This window comes from Dromiciops gliroides, chromosome 5 (genome assembly GCF_019393635.1).
Source record: "Dromiciops gliroides isolate mDroGli1 chromosome 5, mDroGli1.pri, whole genome shotgun sequence".
Lineage (NCBI taxonomy): Eukaryota > Metazoa > Chordata > Mammalia > Microbiotheria > Microbiotheriidae > Dromiciops > Dromiciops gliroides.
This window is the reverse complement of record NC_057865.1, coordinates 294,309,434-294,325,715: the sequence shown is the minus strand read 5'-3', so window position 1 is coordinate 294,325,715 and position 16,282 is coordinate 294,309,434. Positions and strand designations below refer to the sequence as shown.

Sequence of the window (16,282 nt, the reverse complement as noted above, 5' to 3'; positions counted from 1 at the left end):
ACTTCCAAGGTTTGGCCAATGTGACTGAAGAGTTTGGGGGCAGCCTCCCTGGGGAAGCTGATTGGTTGGGCAGGTCAAAATAGCCAGTGATGTCACAACACTCCATGCCAAATGGTCAGTTAGCCGGCTACCTCTCCTGGGCACCCCACCCACTGAGGCAGGAAATGGGAGGCCAGACCCCAAGGCCCTGCTCTCCCAGAACTTAAAGTCTGAAGAGGGCAGACAGGGCTGGGGCTCAGGAAAGAGGCATGGCAACCTCCCCAAAGAGACACATAAATGCACATGAAGGGCCACAGCAGGAGCCATGGAGCCAAGAGCCAGGGGGAGGTGAGGAGGAAGGTAAGTCTTGGCTTAGGTTTCAAAAGAGGGGAAGGTATAAAGGATCAGAAAGAAGCAGGGCCAGCGTGCTAGGGACACAGAATGGCAGAATTCTCCCAGAAGACTTGTGTGCTGCCCCTTATCCCAGGAAATCTGCAATGTTGGGGGCCAGGGGTGAGAAGAATGGAGAGAGGGAGAGAGATAGGATAAGTATAGAGATAAATATGATTTAGATTAGGCTAAGTACCTGGAGGCAACTTGGCTTAATGCATAGAGTGCTGGTCTTAGAGTCAGAAAGACCTGGATTCAAATCCTGGCACTTATATTTACTAGCTGTGTGACCCTGGGCAAGTCTTTCCCTTCCCTGGGCCCAGTTTCCTCATCAGTAAAATGGGCCCAGATAGCCGTTGAGGTCCCTCTGTATACCCCTCAGGGCTCTCCCTACCTTACTCTGCTGCTCCCTTTGTGAAGTGTGGATGGGTCTCTGGTAGGGTTAAGAAGGGAACAGCGACTGGCTCTGAACAAAGAAGCTAGACAGCCTCTGAGGATTTTAAATAGCTAAGTCCTAAGTGATGTTCAGGAGTTCACATTCAGTGATGGGAGAGATTGCAAGCTCTGCGCTCTACTGCGCTCTACCAATAGAGGAGAGCCACACACACACACACACACACACACACACACATACATATGAGCTCTGTGGCTTTGAAGGAGAGGTATTAGACCAATAAGAGTCTCTGCACCTAGTGCAGGTCATCTGTGACTTCTAAGACACATTCCAACCAAACACAGAGAGACATTCACCTATGAATTAAGAGACGCACTGAGAAAAGGGCAGGCTCTGAGGACCCAGAGATGCTACATGAAAGGGGAGCTTGATGAGGACTTGATGAAGTGCCAAAAGTGATCCCAGGCAGGTTGCTTCGCCTCTGCTTGCCTCGGTTTCCTTATCTGTAAAACAGATATAATGGTAGCCCCTATCTCCCAGAGTTGTTGTGAAGGTCATATGAGATGGTAGATGCAAATGCTTTGTAGACCTGAAAATGCTATGGGGATCCGTGATTCACTTTTGTGCCCAAAGTGATGAAGTTACCTTTGCCACATATGTCTCCTATATGTGTTCTTTATTAACTATAGTTTAGGGTTATGCCCACTCTTCCTACAGATGCTCTGCTCTTTTGTGGGAATGTGCATACCAGATTTATGGGAGGACTGTTTTGTAACTACTAGCTCTTGTTACTCCATTTGCGAAAATAACTTTGCTAAGAGCTGAGTTTTATTAGTTGGTTGGTAATGAGAAACATATCAGCGGGGGCCCATGATCTACAGTATAGGAGCAGGAGTGGCCACCTGCAAGGTTTCCCCTAGAAACTGAGGTAACTGTTGCCCTCTGGGTCCCTAATCTGCAAATCTGAGGGCAAGTTGGGGAAGTTGCTCAGAGAGTGTGTGTTAGCACTATAAAACAAGTATGATAATACTAGTAATACATATGCCTCGTGGGGTTGGTAGGAGGGTCAAATGAAATAATGTGTGTAAAGTGATTTTATAATATTAAACTCCCATATAAATGTTAATTATTATTAATATGAAGTAATTTGTCGAAGGTCACAAAGGGAATCCACTGGATTTCAAGCTAGAGTTTTTAGAATTTTATAGATGAGGCAAGGTCATGTTTCCAAGGTCAAACAGGCATTAAGCAGCAGAGATAGGACAAGCCAAAGTCTTCAGAGCCATAGCACAATGCCCTCTCCACCAGATACCACCTGGACGAGAGTGACTAAGTCACCCTGATGATAAGCAGGCCCATAAAACCAGAGCCCAGGTTTAAATGGGCCATCAGAGCTGCCCTGTAGAATTGCTTAACATTCTGGACACATTTAGAAGCCAACAGCAATGACTGGGCACTGGCGATTATCTATCTCTACTTGGAAAGTAAGAGTCCTGGCGTTAATTGCATGTTTTGGGAAGCTTCCTTCCAACAATGGGGACGTTTGCCTGATATAGGCAGAAGAAAACCAGTGAATCCCTAATAGCTTTACCTGGAAATGCCCACATATAGAAATGACCAAATAGGACAGAGCCATGGAACAGGAAGGGGGTTTGTGAGAGACTGGCCTAAGTTGGGGCTGCAAATAACAGTACCGCCCTGAGCGATTTCTTTAGAGTGAAAGCAAAGCACTTCCAGCTCAGAACAGCAATCACGGATCCCCATAGCATTTTCAGGTCTACAAAGCATTTGCATCTATCATCTCATATGACCTTCACAACAACTCTGGGAGATAGGGGCTACCATTATATCTGTTTTACAGATAAGGAAACTGAGGCAAACAGAGGTGAAGCAACCTGCCTGGGATCACTCAGCTATCAAGTGAGGCAGCTTCTCCATCTCTAAAATGAGGGGGTTAGACAAGGTGATCTCTCAGGTTCATCCTAACTCCTGACTTACAAATTTCTAAAGTAAAATCTCTAGCCTACGTCATTTCTTCACTCACGTACAAAACCTTCGTTGTAAAAAATGGAGTGCGATGTGCAGTGGCAGGGTCTTTGTTTCAGCTAAAGCAAAGACTTGTGTCTGTGTTCCCGAAGAGCAGCTGGCTGTGATGATGGGCCAGGAGGCCCACAGGCCCATGACGAGCAGGAGGGCACAAGGGGCAGCCTCTGCTAACCCACCCTCCCTCCCTCCTGGGTCCACGAGGCTCAGCTCCCTTTGCTTTGCTTTAAAAAGAGGCTCATGTTTCCCATAGACTTAGATAGGAAATTGTTTTCATCCACAACAGAATGGAAGCTCATTGAGGGCAGGGATCATTTAATTTGGGGGATTTGCATCCCAGTACCTAGCATCATGCATGGCACACAGTAGGCATTTTATATCAATTGTTCAGATTTTCTCTTCTTCCCCTGTTTGCCTTTCCTCCCCCTCTTATTCAACTGGCCAACATTTAGAACCAATGTGCATATAGCTTAGTTTTTCACTATATTTTTTGAAGAAGGTTTGATGACCCATCTGTGCAGAGGACAAGGTTTTATATTTGTCTCTAAATCTAGACATTTGTCTGAGGTCTTCCTGACAGAAATTTACTCATCCCAAGTCCTCTCCATCTTCTTCTAATACATTCCCATCATTTGGCTTCCTGGAGAAGCCCATAGATTTCATTCGTTCAACATTTATTGAGCACCTACTGCATGCAGAACACCAGGGTGTTCTGGGCACTGGGAGATGGAGCAGGTTTGGGTCAAACACAGCCCATGCCTTCATTGGGCTTAGAGTCAAGTGCATTAAAATACATGATCTGTCTTGACTAGTTCCAGTCCTACGTGAATGTATTTTCCAAGGACATCTTCAGCCAGTTCTGTCCTCAGGGAGCTATTGAGAATGATGAAGGGCTCCTGGACACAGTTCTGGTGGATTAACGTGTGATGCTCTCAAGCCCAGCCCCATTGGGGAATGAAGAGACACAAACATATACATGTGTACACACGCACACATGAGCATATACACACATACATGCAGAAGTGCACACACAAACATGCACGTGCGCACACACCACTTTCCTACCTTCCTAAATTCTTCTTTGCTGATTTTTTCCAGGGGATGCTTGCTGTACTCCAGGAAGGTATCCCGAAAGCCAATGTCCTGCAGTTGGATCCAGTTCTTAAGACTCTCAATCACTTCTTCGAGAGTCTTGTTTTTTGTTGGATCATTTTTATAGTCACTGTGCTTGCTCCTAAAAACACAGAGACCCATGAGGTTTACAAAGGCATGTTAGCATGCTGATAGTCACGAAGGGGGGTGCCTTGAGCTGCACTCTGGCACCTCAATGGACCAGAGTTGGCTGCAGAAAAGCATTTTGTCAACTGGTCAGTGTAAGTCTCAGTCCTCTCTGGCTGTCCAATGAGGAGATAGTCGAGACGCCTTTGGCAAGTGAAGACGTCTCCATGGGTGGTGGAGGATGCCTTCCGTTGGGGAGGGTGTTAGAGAGGATGCCTATTCAGGAATTCACTGATCCAAAGGGCCTAGGCCCTATATACTTCTTCACTACAAAACCTTGGTGCTCTTGGAGCCAGGAAGGTCTGAGTTCAAATCTGATATCAGACACTTAGTTGAATGACCCTAGGTAAGTCACTTAATCTCTGCCTGCCCCATTTTCCTCACCTGTAAGAAGGAGATAACAGCATCTCCTTCCCAGGCTGGTGGTAAAGATCAAATAAGATCATATACAAAGTGGTTGCCAGGATCCTCAGTATGTTACCACTTGGGGGGAAACAGGCACCAGAACACAGGGGAATCACAGATCCTCAGAGGCCACCTAGTCCAAGACCCTCATTTTTACACGTGAAGAAAATTGGGTCCAGGGAGGTGAAAAGATGAAGTGGCTCCTGTTCTTGGATTTTCTAGAAACGTAAACAGATGACTATTTGCAGTCAAATAGTACTGGTTTTGCAATCAGGGGGGCATAGAGCATGGATGGGTATCCCAGCCCACCCTGTTGCAAATGGTAAAGTAGTAGTAGTGGTGGTGGTGGTGGTGGTGGTGCTAAGACTTAAATTTGGCAATCATTTTAATAGCTTGTACTACAGGCATTAAGTAACCAAAGAAGATAGGAGGAAGAGGTCTGGACTTCTGGAAAGGCAAAGGAAGATGAAACCCTGGATTAGCATGATGGGCTCTTGGCTGAAATTGGAAGGGACCTTGAGTGCAATGACTGACTCCAAGCCTAACGGGGAGCCTATACCAGGGAACCCAGATTGGGAATCTGAAGACTTGGGTCACTTCTGGCCTCTTCTGTTTACTATGTGTGACCTTGAGCTCGTCTCCCCTTCTATATAAAAAGAGATTAAGGTCCTTCCCAACTCTCTGAAATATGGCAGAACCACATCCAGTGGCTGGGTGGTAGGTGCAACATGGAAAAGGAAGATTAGAAGGACCTAGGCTCTAATCAATTAGCAATCAGTGAGCATTCATTAGGCACCTACTGTATGCTGGGCACTATGCTGGGTGTCAGGGATAAAAGAGAGAAATGAAGCAGCCCCTGCCCTCAAGAAACTTATGTTGGACTGAGAGTCAAGAACTCTTCAGGCGCTGGGAATACAGAACAAAAAGGACAAAGTCCCTGCCCTCAAGGAGTTTCCACTCTCTCAGGCCAGCTTTTCAAAGGCCATGTTGGAACTTCATTGTCTCTTCTAAGCTCTCAGAAGACAGTATTTGCTTTGGTTTCCTTTCTTTTTTAGCTAAGATTGATTTTATTTAACATTCATCTTTTTATTTTGAGTTCTAAACTCTTTCCCTCCCTCCAGTCCTCCCCACCCCCAACCCACGGAGAAAAGCAAGCAAGTTTGCTTTGTGTGTATGGGGGGGGGGGTCAGGTTTTCCATAAATGGTATAACATCAATTACTCCAAAAAGGTTTGTAATATATGTACCACTGGTCTTGTTCAACCAGTAGCAGCCTAGTCAAACAAATGAATAAAGATTTTTACCCCCAATCAATACCTCTCAAAAATATCCTCTCTTCGACAAATTCCATTTAGTGACTGGAAGCTCTGGACTGTGACTGGAGAGTCATGGGTTGGGCTGGGGACGCCAATACTGCTCAGAAGTTTCTTGTAAAGGATTCCTCCTGAAATCACATCCTGGAATTTATCACAGAGTCTGAATAAAAGAAAGAAACCGTTAGAACTTTGGGGCGGGAAAGAAAAGCCTCACTCCCCATCTTTAGCTTCTCTAAATATTCAAGAAAGAGTTGGACGGCCCAACTGGCCCCGGGGCAGGTTTCCCTTGGGATTGTAAATGTCTTCCCAATCAACTCGACCAGGGCTTTCTCCATCAGAAATATTTTGCCCATTAAGATAACACAAAAGTGTTTTAAATTTTTTCACAGATACAGCTGATACAACACAGCAATAAGCATGCATTAAGCTCCTATTGTGTGCACAGGACCCTGTGCCATGTGCTGAAGGAGATACAAAATTTTGATAAGACCATAGTCTCTGCCTTCCCAGAGCTCACTGACTACCAGGGCTATAAGACACCTACATAGCTAACTTGTAACACTATCCCAGCATGAATGTAAAGAGATGTGAGGCAAAGACCTATGTGAGGTCTGTGGGGAAAAGTGTTTGTTGATGGGGGCTCTTCCTATAGGGGTGGGACTTTGTCTTTTTTTTAGTAATAAACATTTTTATTTATAGTTTTGAGTTCCAATCTTTATCCCTCCCTCCTCTCTCCCCCTCCCTGAGGTGGTAAGTGATCAGATATGGGTTATACATGTATGATTATGTAAAACATTACCATGTTAGTCATTTTGTACAAGAAAACTTGAATAAAAGAAAGGGGTGGGACTTCAAAAAATAGGAACTCAGTGGGCAAGGAGGGTGAGAGAAGGCATTCCAAGCCCCCATTAAGAACAGACACAGTGATTTTATCTCAAAACTGAGGAAGAGAATGCTTACCCTACCTCCTGTGGAAGGCTTGGGAGGAAAGCCCTTTGTAATTGTGCATGAACATTATGATATATACCAGGTGGCACCATGGACAGAGCCCTGGGCCTAGAGTCAAAAAGAACTGAGTTCAAATCCTGCCTCAGATACAGACTAGCTGTGTAACCCTAGCAAGTCACTTAGCCTGTCTGTGCCTCAGTTTCCTAAGTTTCCTCATCTATAAAATGGGGATGATAGCAACTGTCTCCTTGGATGGTTGTAAGGATCAGATGAGATACTTATAAAGTACTTAGCACAGTGCCAGGCACATAGAACACACTTACTAGGTGCTTCCTTGTCCCATATGTATCTATAGATAAGCACATACGGATATATGGAACACAGCCATATGGGATGTATGTGGGAATTGGCGTGGTGTGGGAGAAAGATGGGGTATGGATTTGGAGCCAAGAGGACCTGGGTTCAAATCCTGGCTCTGCCCCTCATTTAAGCTGCCCTGCCCCCGAGTCTATGAGCTCCATGAAGGTCCCAAAAGATGGAACTTTTCTAAAGTCTGCACGAGGAGGCCTGGAGGGGAGCAGGATTCTATCCCCCAGAAGGCTGCGGGTGAGTTTATAGCAGGAACAACCTCTGACAGGAGATTTAGAAACTCTTGGTCCCAAGGATCCCAAATTGAGATCCAGAGAGCCGACCAATTAATTCAGCCTTTGTCTACCCATGCTTGAAGCAATTAAGTCAGCCACACGTAGGGCGCAGCTTCTGGTAATACCATCTCACCTTTATTTAGACAGCTTAGGTTGACAAAAGCACTTTCAAAATGTGAACCGCTGTTCATTATTGGATGCCATGCTAGTGTGCCCCTGGCCTTGATTAATTACCCAGAGCAGGACTCAGCAAACTGGCCCAAGGGCTAACTGCAGCTCCCGGCTGCCTGTGAGTTAAGAACAGCCTCGAGTATTGTTCAGTCAACCAAATCAATGGTGGTGAGCTGGCTTGGGGCTGATTTTAAGCAGAGGAGAAGTACAGGTTATGTAGTGTTACCAGTGGAATCAGTCCCCAGCCAACGTACTTTGTCAGATGCTCATCAGACAAGTAGCGGCAGAATGTTTGTAGGATTTTCTTTAAGTTATTTCTACTAATGAGTCCCGTGTCTCCGATGTCATAGGTCTTCAACAAGGTATGAAAGTCTTGCGAGTTTTTGGAAATGGCGTCTTGAAGGACTTCTTCCACCTAACACAAACATCATGAACATTTTTTTTCAATGATTCTTTTTAATAGGACAAATGGGGCAATGTCCACTGAATGAGCATGGGAGATGGGAAGGACCGTAGTATAATGGGAAGAAACCTGGAGTTTGAGGCACAAGATTTGAGCTTTAAATTGGGGTTTAAGTCCTGACTTTAACACTACCATCTGCTTGGCCTGTGTCACAGGGCGATGATGAGGCACATGCTTTGTTCATCGGAAAGCTTGTGAGAGATGGTGATGCCTCCTTATAGCCACCCTGCATCTCTAACAGCCATCTCAGCAGGCACTAGCTTTGGCAGATGCTCACAAGGTGAGAAAAACTCTGAGTGCAAACTAGGATGGACCAACCAATGTGTTGGGTTACTCCTCATAAAAGTGATAGACACTCGCGGGAGGTGGCTTCCAGTGGCCAGCAACTTTCAGATGCTATTTGCAGTGCACTCTGAGGAATTCATGAGCCCTTGACATACTGAGCCAGCCTAGCATAAGGTTGGTAGCGTTGCTGCTGGTCTTATTAATAACAAGAAACAGTGTTACTTACTGAATCCCAAGCTAGAAATTGAGGTATCCTCTCATCTCTGAGTCCACTCAGTCTTTTTTTTCTAATCTAATGGAGGGAGAGAGGGGGGCAGCATATTGGCAAATTAAAATTGATTATGCAATAAAAAAGCAAATTTCAGGAGATTATTTCATACTTTTTCCCAATCTCCCCACACTGCCTCCTGCATCTGCCACTGCCCAGACTGTGCCCTGCCTGGAACGCTTTCCCTCTCGCCATCACTTTTCCAATCCTCGGCCTTTCTAGAGGCTATTTGCAGGTATAAGCCCTCCTCCATTGATGCTGCACTTGCTTCTCTGTTTAGGCAAGTTCATCTAACACACAAGCGCATGCACACACACTGGTCCCCTTCAACAAGTTGAAGAGGCATTGCCATGGAAACCTAAGATGAAGCTCCCTCCAGAGATGCCCGGGTGCCCAGACAGGTTTCAGGAAGCTTCCATGTGCCAGAGATGGTTTGTGGAAGGTTACAGTGCCCAGGCCCAAGTATCCCCCATTTAACTGGCCTTTCTATTGGTGGGCAGCTCCCCGCCCCCCCCAGCAAACTCACCACCGAGTTCTCCTCTTCCAGCAGGTACAAGAAGGTGATGTAGTTGACATAGCCTGAGCCTGCTGGGTCCAGGATCTGCATGAGCTCCTTGTACTCTCCATCACTGATTTTCCAGAGGATACAGTTCAGGATGTGCCGCAGTTCTTTCCCCGTGATCTTCCCGTCCTGCTTCTGATCAGGCCCCAGGGTGTGCAGGAGGAAAGGGAGAGAAACAGAGACCAGCATGAAAGAAACACAGCAGCTGGAGCGTCCGGCTCCGACTTGGCCGACTTGCAGGGAAGCAGGAGACATGGGACCCCTCCCTCCCTTCCCTCCCTGGTGGGGCCTCTGCTTTCTGGCTCTGTGAAATGGGTCTAATGATGCATGTAGAACAAACTGTAAGGAGTTCAATTGGAAAATATGGTTATAGGGGCAGCTAGGTAGCGTAGTGGAGTCAGGAGGACCTGAGTTCAAATCCGGCCTCAGACACTTAACACTTACTAGATGTGTGACCCTGGGCAAGTCACTTAACCCCAATTGCCTCACAAAAAGAAAAAAGAAAAAAAGAGCTAGGGAAAATATGGTTATAAACAAACATTTCATACATTTGGGGAAAGAGGAGGCAGATAGATCCAGGCTGGGCAAGGAACTGGAAGAGATGTCAGAGATGAGGCAGGGGAAGAAACTGGAAATGATTAGTGTGGAGAAGACTTGGATAAAGGAGGAGAGTGATGAGGGAGGGAACCAGAAAAGAGCGAACTCAGAGGGCATTAAGCCAGTGTACTGGATCAAATCCGACCTCAGACACTGACTAGCTGTGTGACCCTGAGCAAGTCATTTCACCGTTGGCTGTCTCAGTCTCCTCATCTGTAAAATGAGAGGATTGAACTAGATGACATCAGAAGTCCTGTCCACTTCCTCAGCCTACCCAGCGCCCGTGAGCTCCTGCCTACCACCTCACCTGAGCTCACTTGTATCGATCCTGCCCTCACCCACAAGTTATCCCCCATCCATATTTCTGAACATTGAAATGCCCTTATCAAACTGTGATACTGTGTTATCTTTCCCTTCCTCGCTGTGCCTCCCTCCTCCTAACCCTTGTCTTCATCTTCCCCATGGCCTCCAATTCCTCCACCCCTCAGCACCCTCTTCTCCACACCGGAACCCTTGACTTCCTTGTTTGGCCAAGACACTCACCAACCCCCAACCCTCCACTACTGCTGGTGGGCTGCCAACTGCCCCTTTCCCATCCTGCTGCACCGAGCTCTCCCTTCCTCCCTTCAGCCTCTTCCTCCCCCCACTTTCTTCAAGCCTCAATCAGATTAACCCGCTCAAATCTTCTAGTTCATTTTTCTATGTACCTGCAGTACCTCCCCAGTGTATGGAAGCCCCATGAGGACAAGGAAACTCGTATTGCAGGCACTTAGCAGGTGTCTTGAAGGCAGATGTTTCTTAATAAATGTTTACTTTAGAAGTGAGCAGAGCCAGGAGAACACTGTACACAGTAACAGCAACATTGTGTCATGATCAACTGTGATAGACTTGGCTCTGCTTAGAAATACAATGATCCAAGACAACTCCAAAGGACTCATGATGGAAAATGTTCTCCACATCCAGAAAAAAGAACTGTGGAATCTGAATGCAGATCGAACCATACAACATGCTCCTACTTTTTTGTTGTTTTTGTTTTCTTTTTTAAGGATTTTCCCTTTTGTTCTGATTCTTCTTTCACAACATGACTAATGCAGAAATATGTTTAATGTGATTGTACATAGAAAGCCTGTATCAGAGTGCTTTCTGTCTTGGGGAGAGGGGAGGGGAGGGAGGGAGGGAGAAAAATTTGGAACTAAAAATCCTATGAAGACAAATGTTGAAAACTATTTCTACATGTAACTGAAAAATAATAAAACACTTTCATGATTTAAAAAATAAAAAAAATAAATGTTTGCTATAAAAAAGTGTTTTGTAACCAAAAAATGCCCTATAAATGTCAGCTATTCATTATTGTTATATTATTCTCCTTAATCAAAGGGCCTAATTTATTTTAAAGGAGCAACTTAATTGCCCAGAAAGGTGTTCTGCATTCAACATGCCCTTTCAAGGCCCATCTAGGTAAATTTAGTCTACACAGAAATTCATTTTTCCATGGAACAAAACCTAACAAAGCTGCCTGCTTTGCTCACAAGTCTTTGCTCTCAAGGGATGTAGTCACCAACATACTAAGGACCTCTGGACCCTGGGCTCAGTCACTCATCCCATCCTGCCCCAGGAATTCTGGGAACTCACCCCCTCTCCTCTTACTTTATTCTCTGGGTTCTAGGCTCAGTCACTCATCCCATCCTGCCCCAGGAATTCTGGGAACTCACCCCCTCTCTTCTCCTCTTCCTTTATTCTCTGGGTTCTAGGCTCAGTCACTCATCCCATCCTGCCCCAGGAATTCTGGGAACTCACCCCCTCTCTTCTCCTCTTCCTTTATTCTCTGGGTTCTAGGCTCAGTCATCCATCTCATCCTGCCCTAGGGGCTCTGGGAGCTCACCCCCTCTCTTCTCCTCTTCCTTTATTCTCTGGGTTCTAGGCTCAGTCATCCATCTCATCCTTCCCCAGGGACTCTGGGAACTCACCCCCTCTCCTCTTCCTTTATTCTCTGGGTTCTAGGTTCAGTCACTCATCCCATCCTGCCCCAGGAATTCTGGGAACTCACCCCCTCTCTTCTCTTCTTCCTTTATTCTCTGGGTTCTAGGCTCAGTCACCCATCCCATCCTGCCCCAGGGGCTCTGGGAACTCACCCCCTCTCCTCTTCTCTTATTCTCTGGGTTCTAGGTTCAACTATCGCCTTCCATCCCAGGGTCTCCTCAAGTTCATATATTGTCCCCATTCTCTTAGTGTCTGAAAGGGTTATTATGAGGTCAGTCCTATGAAAAGGATTTTCCCCAGTGAACAATCCTGCCAGAGTTCACCTGAGTCAAGTCCTAAGTGTGTCCCATTGCATTGGATTTCCTGAAGCATCATGCCCTTTCCCCCCTGCCCCTTTGTTCACTAAGGATTAGATCTGAGAGTGAGCTGGGCAGCCATAAATGTGGGCGTGCTCCCCAAGCCCAAGAACTGCAACAGCGGCAATGACCACATTTCAATAGCATGCGTTTCCAAAGCCTAAGCAAGGCGTCACAATAACCTTCCATGTTGTTGGAGGCACTTCAGGAATTATTCTTCCATTTCCCAAAAGTGAGACTCGGGTTAATTGACATATCTGTGGTCACACAGCTAACATATAAAGTGGGATCAGAACAAAGATCGACTCGTGGCCCAGTGATCTCTCCACTATACCACACTGCTCCCCAGTGCCTTAGGGGTGCCAGGCACCGTGATGGGGGCTCAATGTGTATGATACCCTAATGTTCATAGAGCCAGGTCTCATAACAGCCCCACCATATCAGCAGGGCATATACTATCCCCATTTCACAGATAGCAAAGTTGAGGCCCCAAGAGGCGAAGGGACTGACCCAAAGTTACACAGCTAACAAATGACAGAGCTCACCACTTCTCTTTTTTAAACTACCCCCGACCCCTGCCTTTTAAAAAAAATACATCGGGGCAGCTAGGTGGCGCAGTGGATAGAGCACTGGCCCTGGAGTCAGGAGGACCTGAGTTCAAATCCAGCCTCAGACACTTAACACTTACTAGCTGTGTGACCCTGGGCAAGTCACTTAACCCCAATTGCCTCACTTAAAAAAAAAAAACAAACATCAAGGAGGAAGAGAGTGAGCCTTGGGGGGATTCACAGAACACTTCTGGGCCTCATCTGTGAGAGGAGGATCCTTCAAGTGGCTTCTGACTCTGGAATTCTGGGGTTCTGAGCAGCCCACAGCAGAGGACGAGTGACCATCTCCTGAATTGTCCCCCAGTTCAAGCTGGGAGGACTTCTCTGGGTGACTGGACAGGTGTAGGCCCCAGGGAGTCCCCGAACAGAGATGTCCCTCCTGGACAAGGACAGGGCCCCAGAGGGACCAAATCCAGTCTTACCGGGTTAACCGTATGGAAGGCCTTCTTCAAGGCAGAAAAGCCGTCGTCCACATGCCTGCATAGCTTCACGATAATGTTCTCCTTGAAGATGGGCTCCGCGCCACACATTCTAAGGGGAAGAGCAAAAGGAGGGAAAGTCCTCCCCTCCCTGCCTGGCCAGCCTAACCCAGCCCTGCACTTCCCTGGACATATTCACAGGCCCTTCCTCAGAGCCTAGACGGTCAGTTTGCCCAGAATATCACTATGTCTGGGTACTGCGTTTGCCACCCTCAAATGTCCTCTGATGAAACTCCCCACACACATAACTTCCTCCAGCATCCCAGAGTGCTTTAGTCAAAGTCAGTGCATAGAAGGGAGCAGAAGACACGACTTACCTTTTTTTTTTCCTCATGGGAATCATGGCTCCATTGTCGACTAAAGCACAGTCCTGACATTTCCTTAAAAATTGCTTCCAAGCAATTTTACCGGTGGTTTTAAATCCTAATCTGGGTCAAGTAAAATAGAAATGCTGTTTTAAACAGGGTTAGCTCTATTCCAGGCACCCCATATTCAGCGTTCAGGAAGGCGTCAGGTCTGGCGTAGCAGGCTGGCGGGGGGGGGGGGGAGGGTTCCCTCTGAGGGCCATAGGGACAGAACAGCCATGGAAGACATCGAGGACATGACATCCAGACTGATCGTGTGGCTTGTGGGGAGTGAAGCAAGAGAGAAGGAGGCTCTGGGATCACAAGCTTCACAGCCCCTGACACACAACCGGAGCCCCACCACCCCCACCCGAGGGCTGGCAGGAAGAGATGCCCACTGCCTCCAGCCCAGCACATACCAAGGTGGGCTCCCTTCCTGCCATGACCCCAGTCATCTTGTCACTTCCCAAAGTCCCCAGAAGATGGAGAATCCACTGCCTTCCCAGGAAGCCTGTTCTACTGAGGGAAAACACTCATCTTTTTAAGTTTTTCCATAATGTGTAACGCCAGTCTTACCCTCTAAGTAGCTTCCTCCCACTGTGCCTAGTTCTGTGCTTTGGGGCCAGCAATTACTTAAAGATGGCTGCCGTGTCCCTTCTAGTTCTCAATTAACAGGCTTTTGCATTCATACACACACACACACATGCATGCACACACACACACACACACACACACACTCACTCTTTGCCTCAGTTCAGTCTTTAAAATTCCCATTTACTTCAGTGAGTCCTCCCATGGCATGGACTTGAGATCCTTCCCCATCTTGGTTACCCGGCTCGAACACTTTCCAGCTTATCAAACTCCATCCACTACTGTGGAGTAAGCACAGGCCTTCCGATGAAGGCTGAATGAGGGTGGGGAGATGACATCATCACCTCCCTAGCCCAGAAGCGAGACCCCTCTTAATTCAGCCCAAGGTTGCAACAGTTTTTTTGGCTGTTATATTATTTGACACAGTGAGCCTGCAGCTCACTAAGACTCCCAGATCTTTTTCCAACAAGCCATGCCTCTCCCATCCTGTACCTGTGAATTCAATGAGAACTGACATGTAGTCCTTTGGATCTTATCTCTGTCATGCTGTATGTTGGTGCTTAGAACCAAGCCCTGGCACTTAGTAGGCACTTAATCAATGCTTTTGCCCTCCCTTATCAAGTCAGATTGTTGGTGGGCCATCAGCAGTGACGGCCTGTACAAAAACGGGAGGGAGGTAACCAGCAGTGAGAGGGAGGCTGCTCCCCAGACATAGACTCATCCCTGCAGCGGTCTTTCCTTCTACAAATTTTAGATGTTCCTCTGATATCCTTTTGTCCACTGACAGCCCCATCTCACCACCCCCTTGGACAAGCTGGCAATGGATGCCTGCCCAGGAAGCATTTTGAGGCCACCCCTCTCTGAGTCAGATCCATCTGGGGGCCATGTGTGGAGGACAGCTGCCTTGTGACACCCAAGTCACCAACAGCTACACTTCGCCTGCTGCCAAGGCCTATGGGGGAGGGGGACTCAGCCTTCCAACCGTGGGATGAGCAGCCAATGGAAATGATGGATGCCCCAGAGGAGGGGGGCCTCCTCACAAAGTGGGAGGGGCTGCCTTGAAAGGTGCTGAGCTCCCCATCAATTAAAGAACAAGTGAGAATTGGATGATCACTTGTCAGGGGCACCATTGTCGTGATGGCGATATCATTGGTGTTGCTGGGCTCCTGATGGGAATTGAAATGGGGATTTATGCTCTGAGATGGGCTGGACCTAGAACTCAGAACTGGGAGAGGCCTTAGAACAGGGCATGTCAGAGCTGGGAAGGACCGCAGAACAGGGGGTGTCAGAGCTGGGAAAGACCGCAGAACAGGGGATGTCAGAGCTGGGAAGGACCTTAGAACAGAGAATGTCAGAAATGGGAGACAAAAACATCCCAGGCTCAGTTGGGGGCATCTTTCTCAGATGAGATACACTTTCTCCATTGGGCCCACAAAGTGTGTCCAGTGCCCACCCATGGGCTGTCCCTCAGTAAGTTGGGGACAATCAGACAAGATTCTAGAGCATGCACTGAGACAATTTAGTGCCCAGGGTGCACACAAGATAAGTGAAGACCCAACCTTGCCTTTGCAGTAAGGAGAGCCCAGGAGAATAAGGGAGGGTCCCCAGAGAATCTCCATCCCTGATCCTGCCCCTTTCCCCACAGCCCCAGGGAAAAGTGATAGATCACAGGCTTTAGGATTTACTGTCCCCCAGACTTGGGGGAGAGTAGCCATTCATTCCCCTTGTCCCCCCCCCTGCCCCCACCCCAGGACACTGACACTCTCTCAAGGCAGGAGCCAGGCCATTTCTAGTGAAAAGGGCACAGACCCTGAGAAGCCCTGGGTTGGAGACCCAGCTCTGACCCTCCAGACCTCAGGTGATGCTCCAATGTCAAGAAGAGCAGTTTGGAAAGGCCCCTACCACTGCTGGACAGCTCTGGGTGGAAGCTGTTGAAGGAGGGATCTAGATCATTTTTCATCTGTGCATCCCCAGTGCCTGGTACATCATTGGTGTTTAATAGATGCTTGGCGAGCTGAATGCAATAGAACTGTGATTCTGTGGGAGGCACCAACTGGGATTCTATGGGCCTGTGTAAACCCGGATTGGGTTCCAGAGGCATCAGTCCATAGCCAGGGGGAAAGCCCTGGTGCTGTGTAAGCCTAGAGGGAGGTTTCTACTTAAGTAGAAACCCCACTTAGGT

The 16,282-nt window shown here is 47.5% G+C and overlaps 1 protein-coding gene across 1 annotated transcript in view; it reads right to left on the bottom strand.

Moving 5' to 3' along the window:
- Nucleotides 1–16,282, bottom strand: part of EFCAB6 (EF-hand calcium binding domain 6) — a 168,313-nt gene that overhangs the window by 69,038 nt on the left and 82,993 nt on the right. The window contains exons 12-18 of the mRNA XM_043967890.1: nt 13,483–13,593; nt 13,109–13,217; nt 9,110–9,280; nt 8,542–8,607; nt 7,822–7,982; nt 5,806–5,964; nt 3,872–4,040 (exon numbers count right to left, since the gene is read on the bottom strand). Coding sequence (XP_043823825.1) covers nt 3,872–4,040; nt 5,806–5,964; nt 7,822–7,982; nt 8,542–8,607; nt 9,110–9,280; nt 13,109–13,217; nt 13,483–13,593 — 946 coding nt within the window. The remainder of the gene's footprint in view (nt 1–3,871; nt 4,041–5,805; nt 5,965–7,821; nt 7,983–8,541; nt 8,608–9,109; nt 9,281–13,108; nt 13,218–13,482; nt 13,594–16,282) is intronic.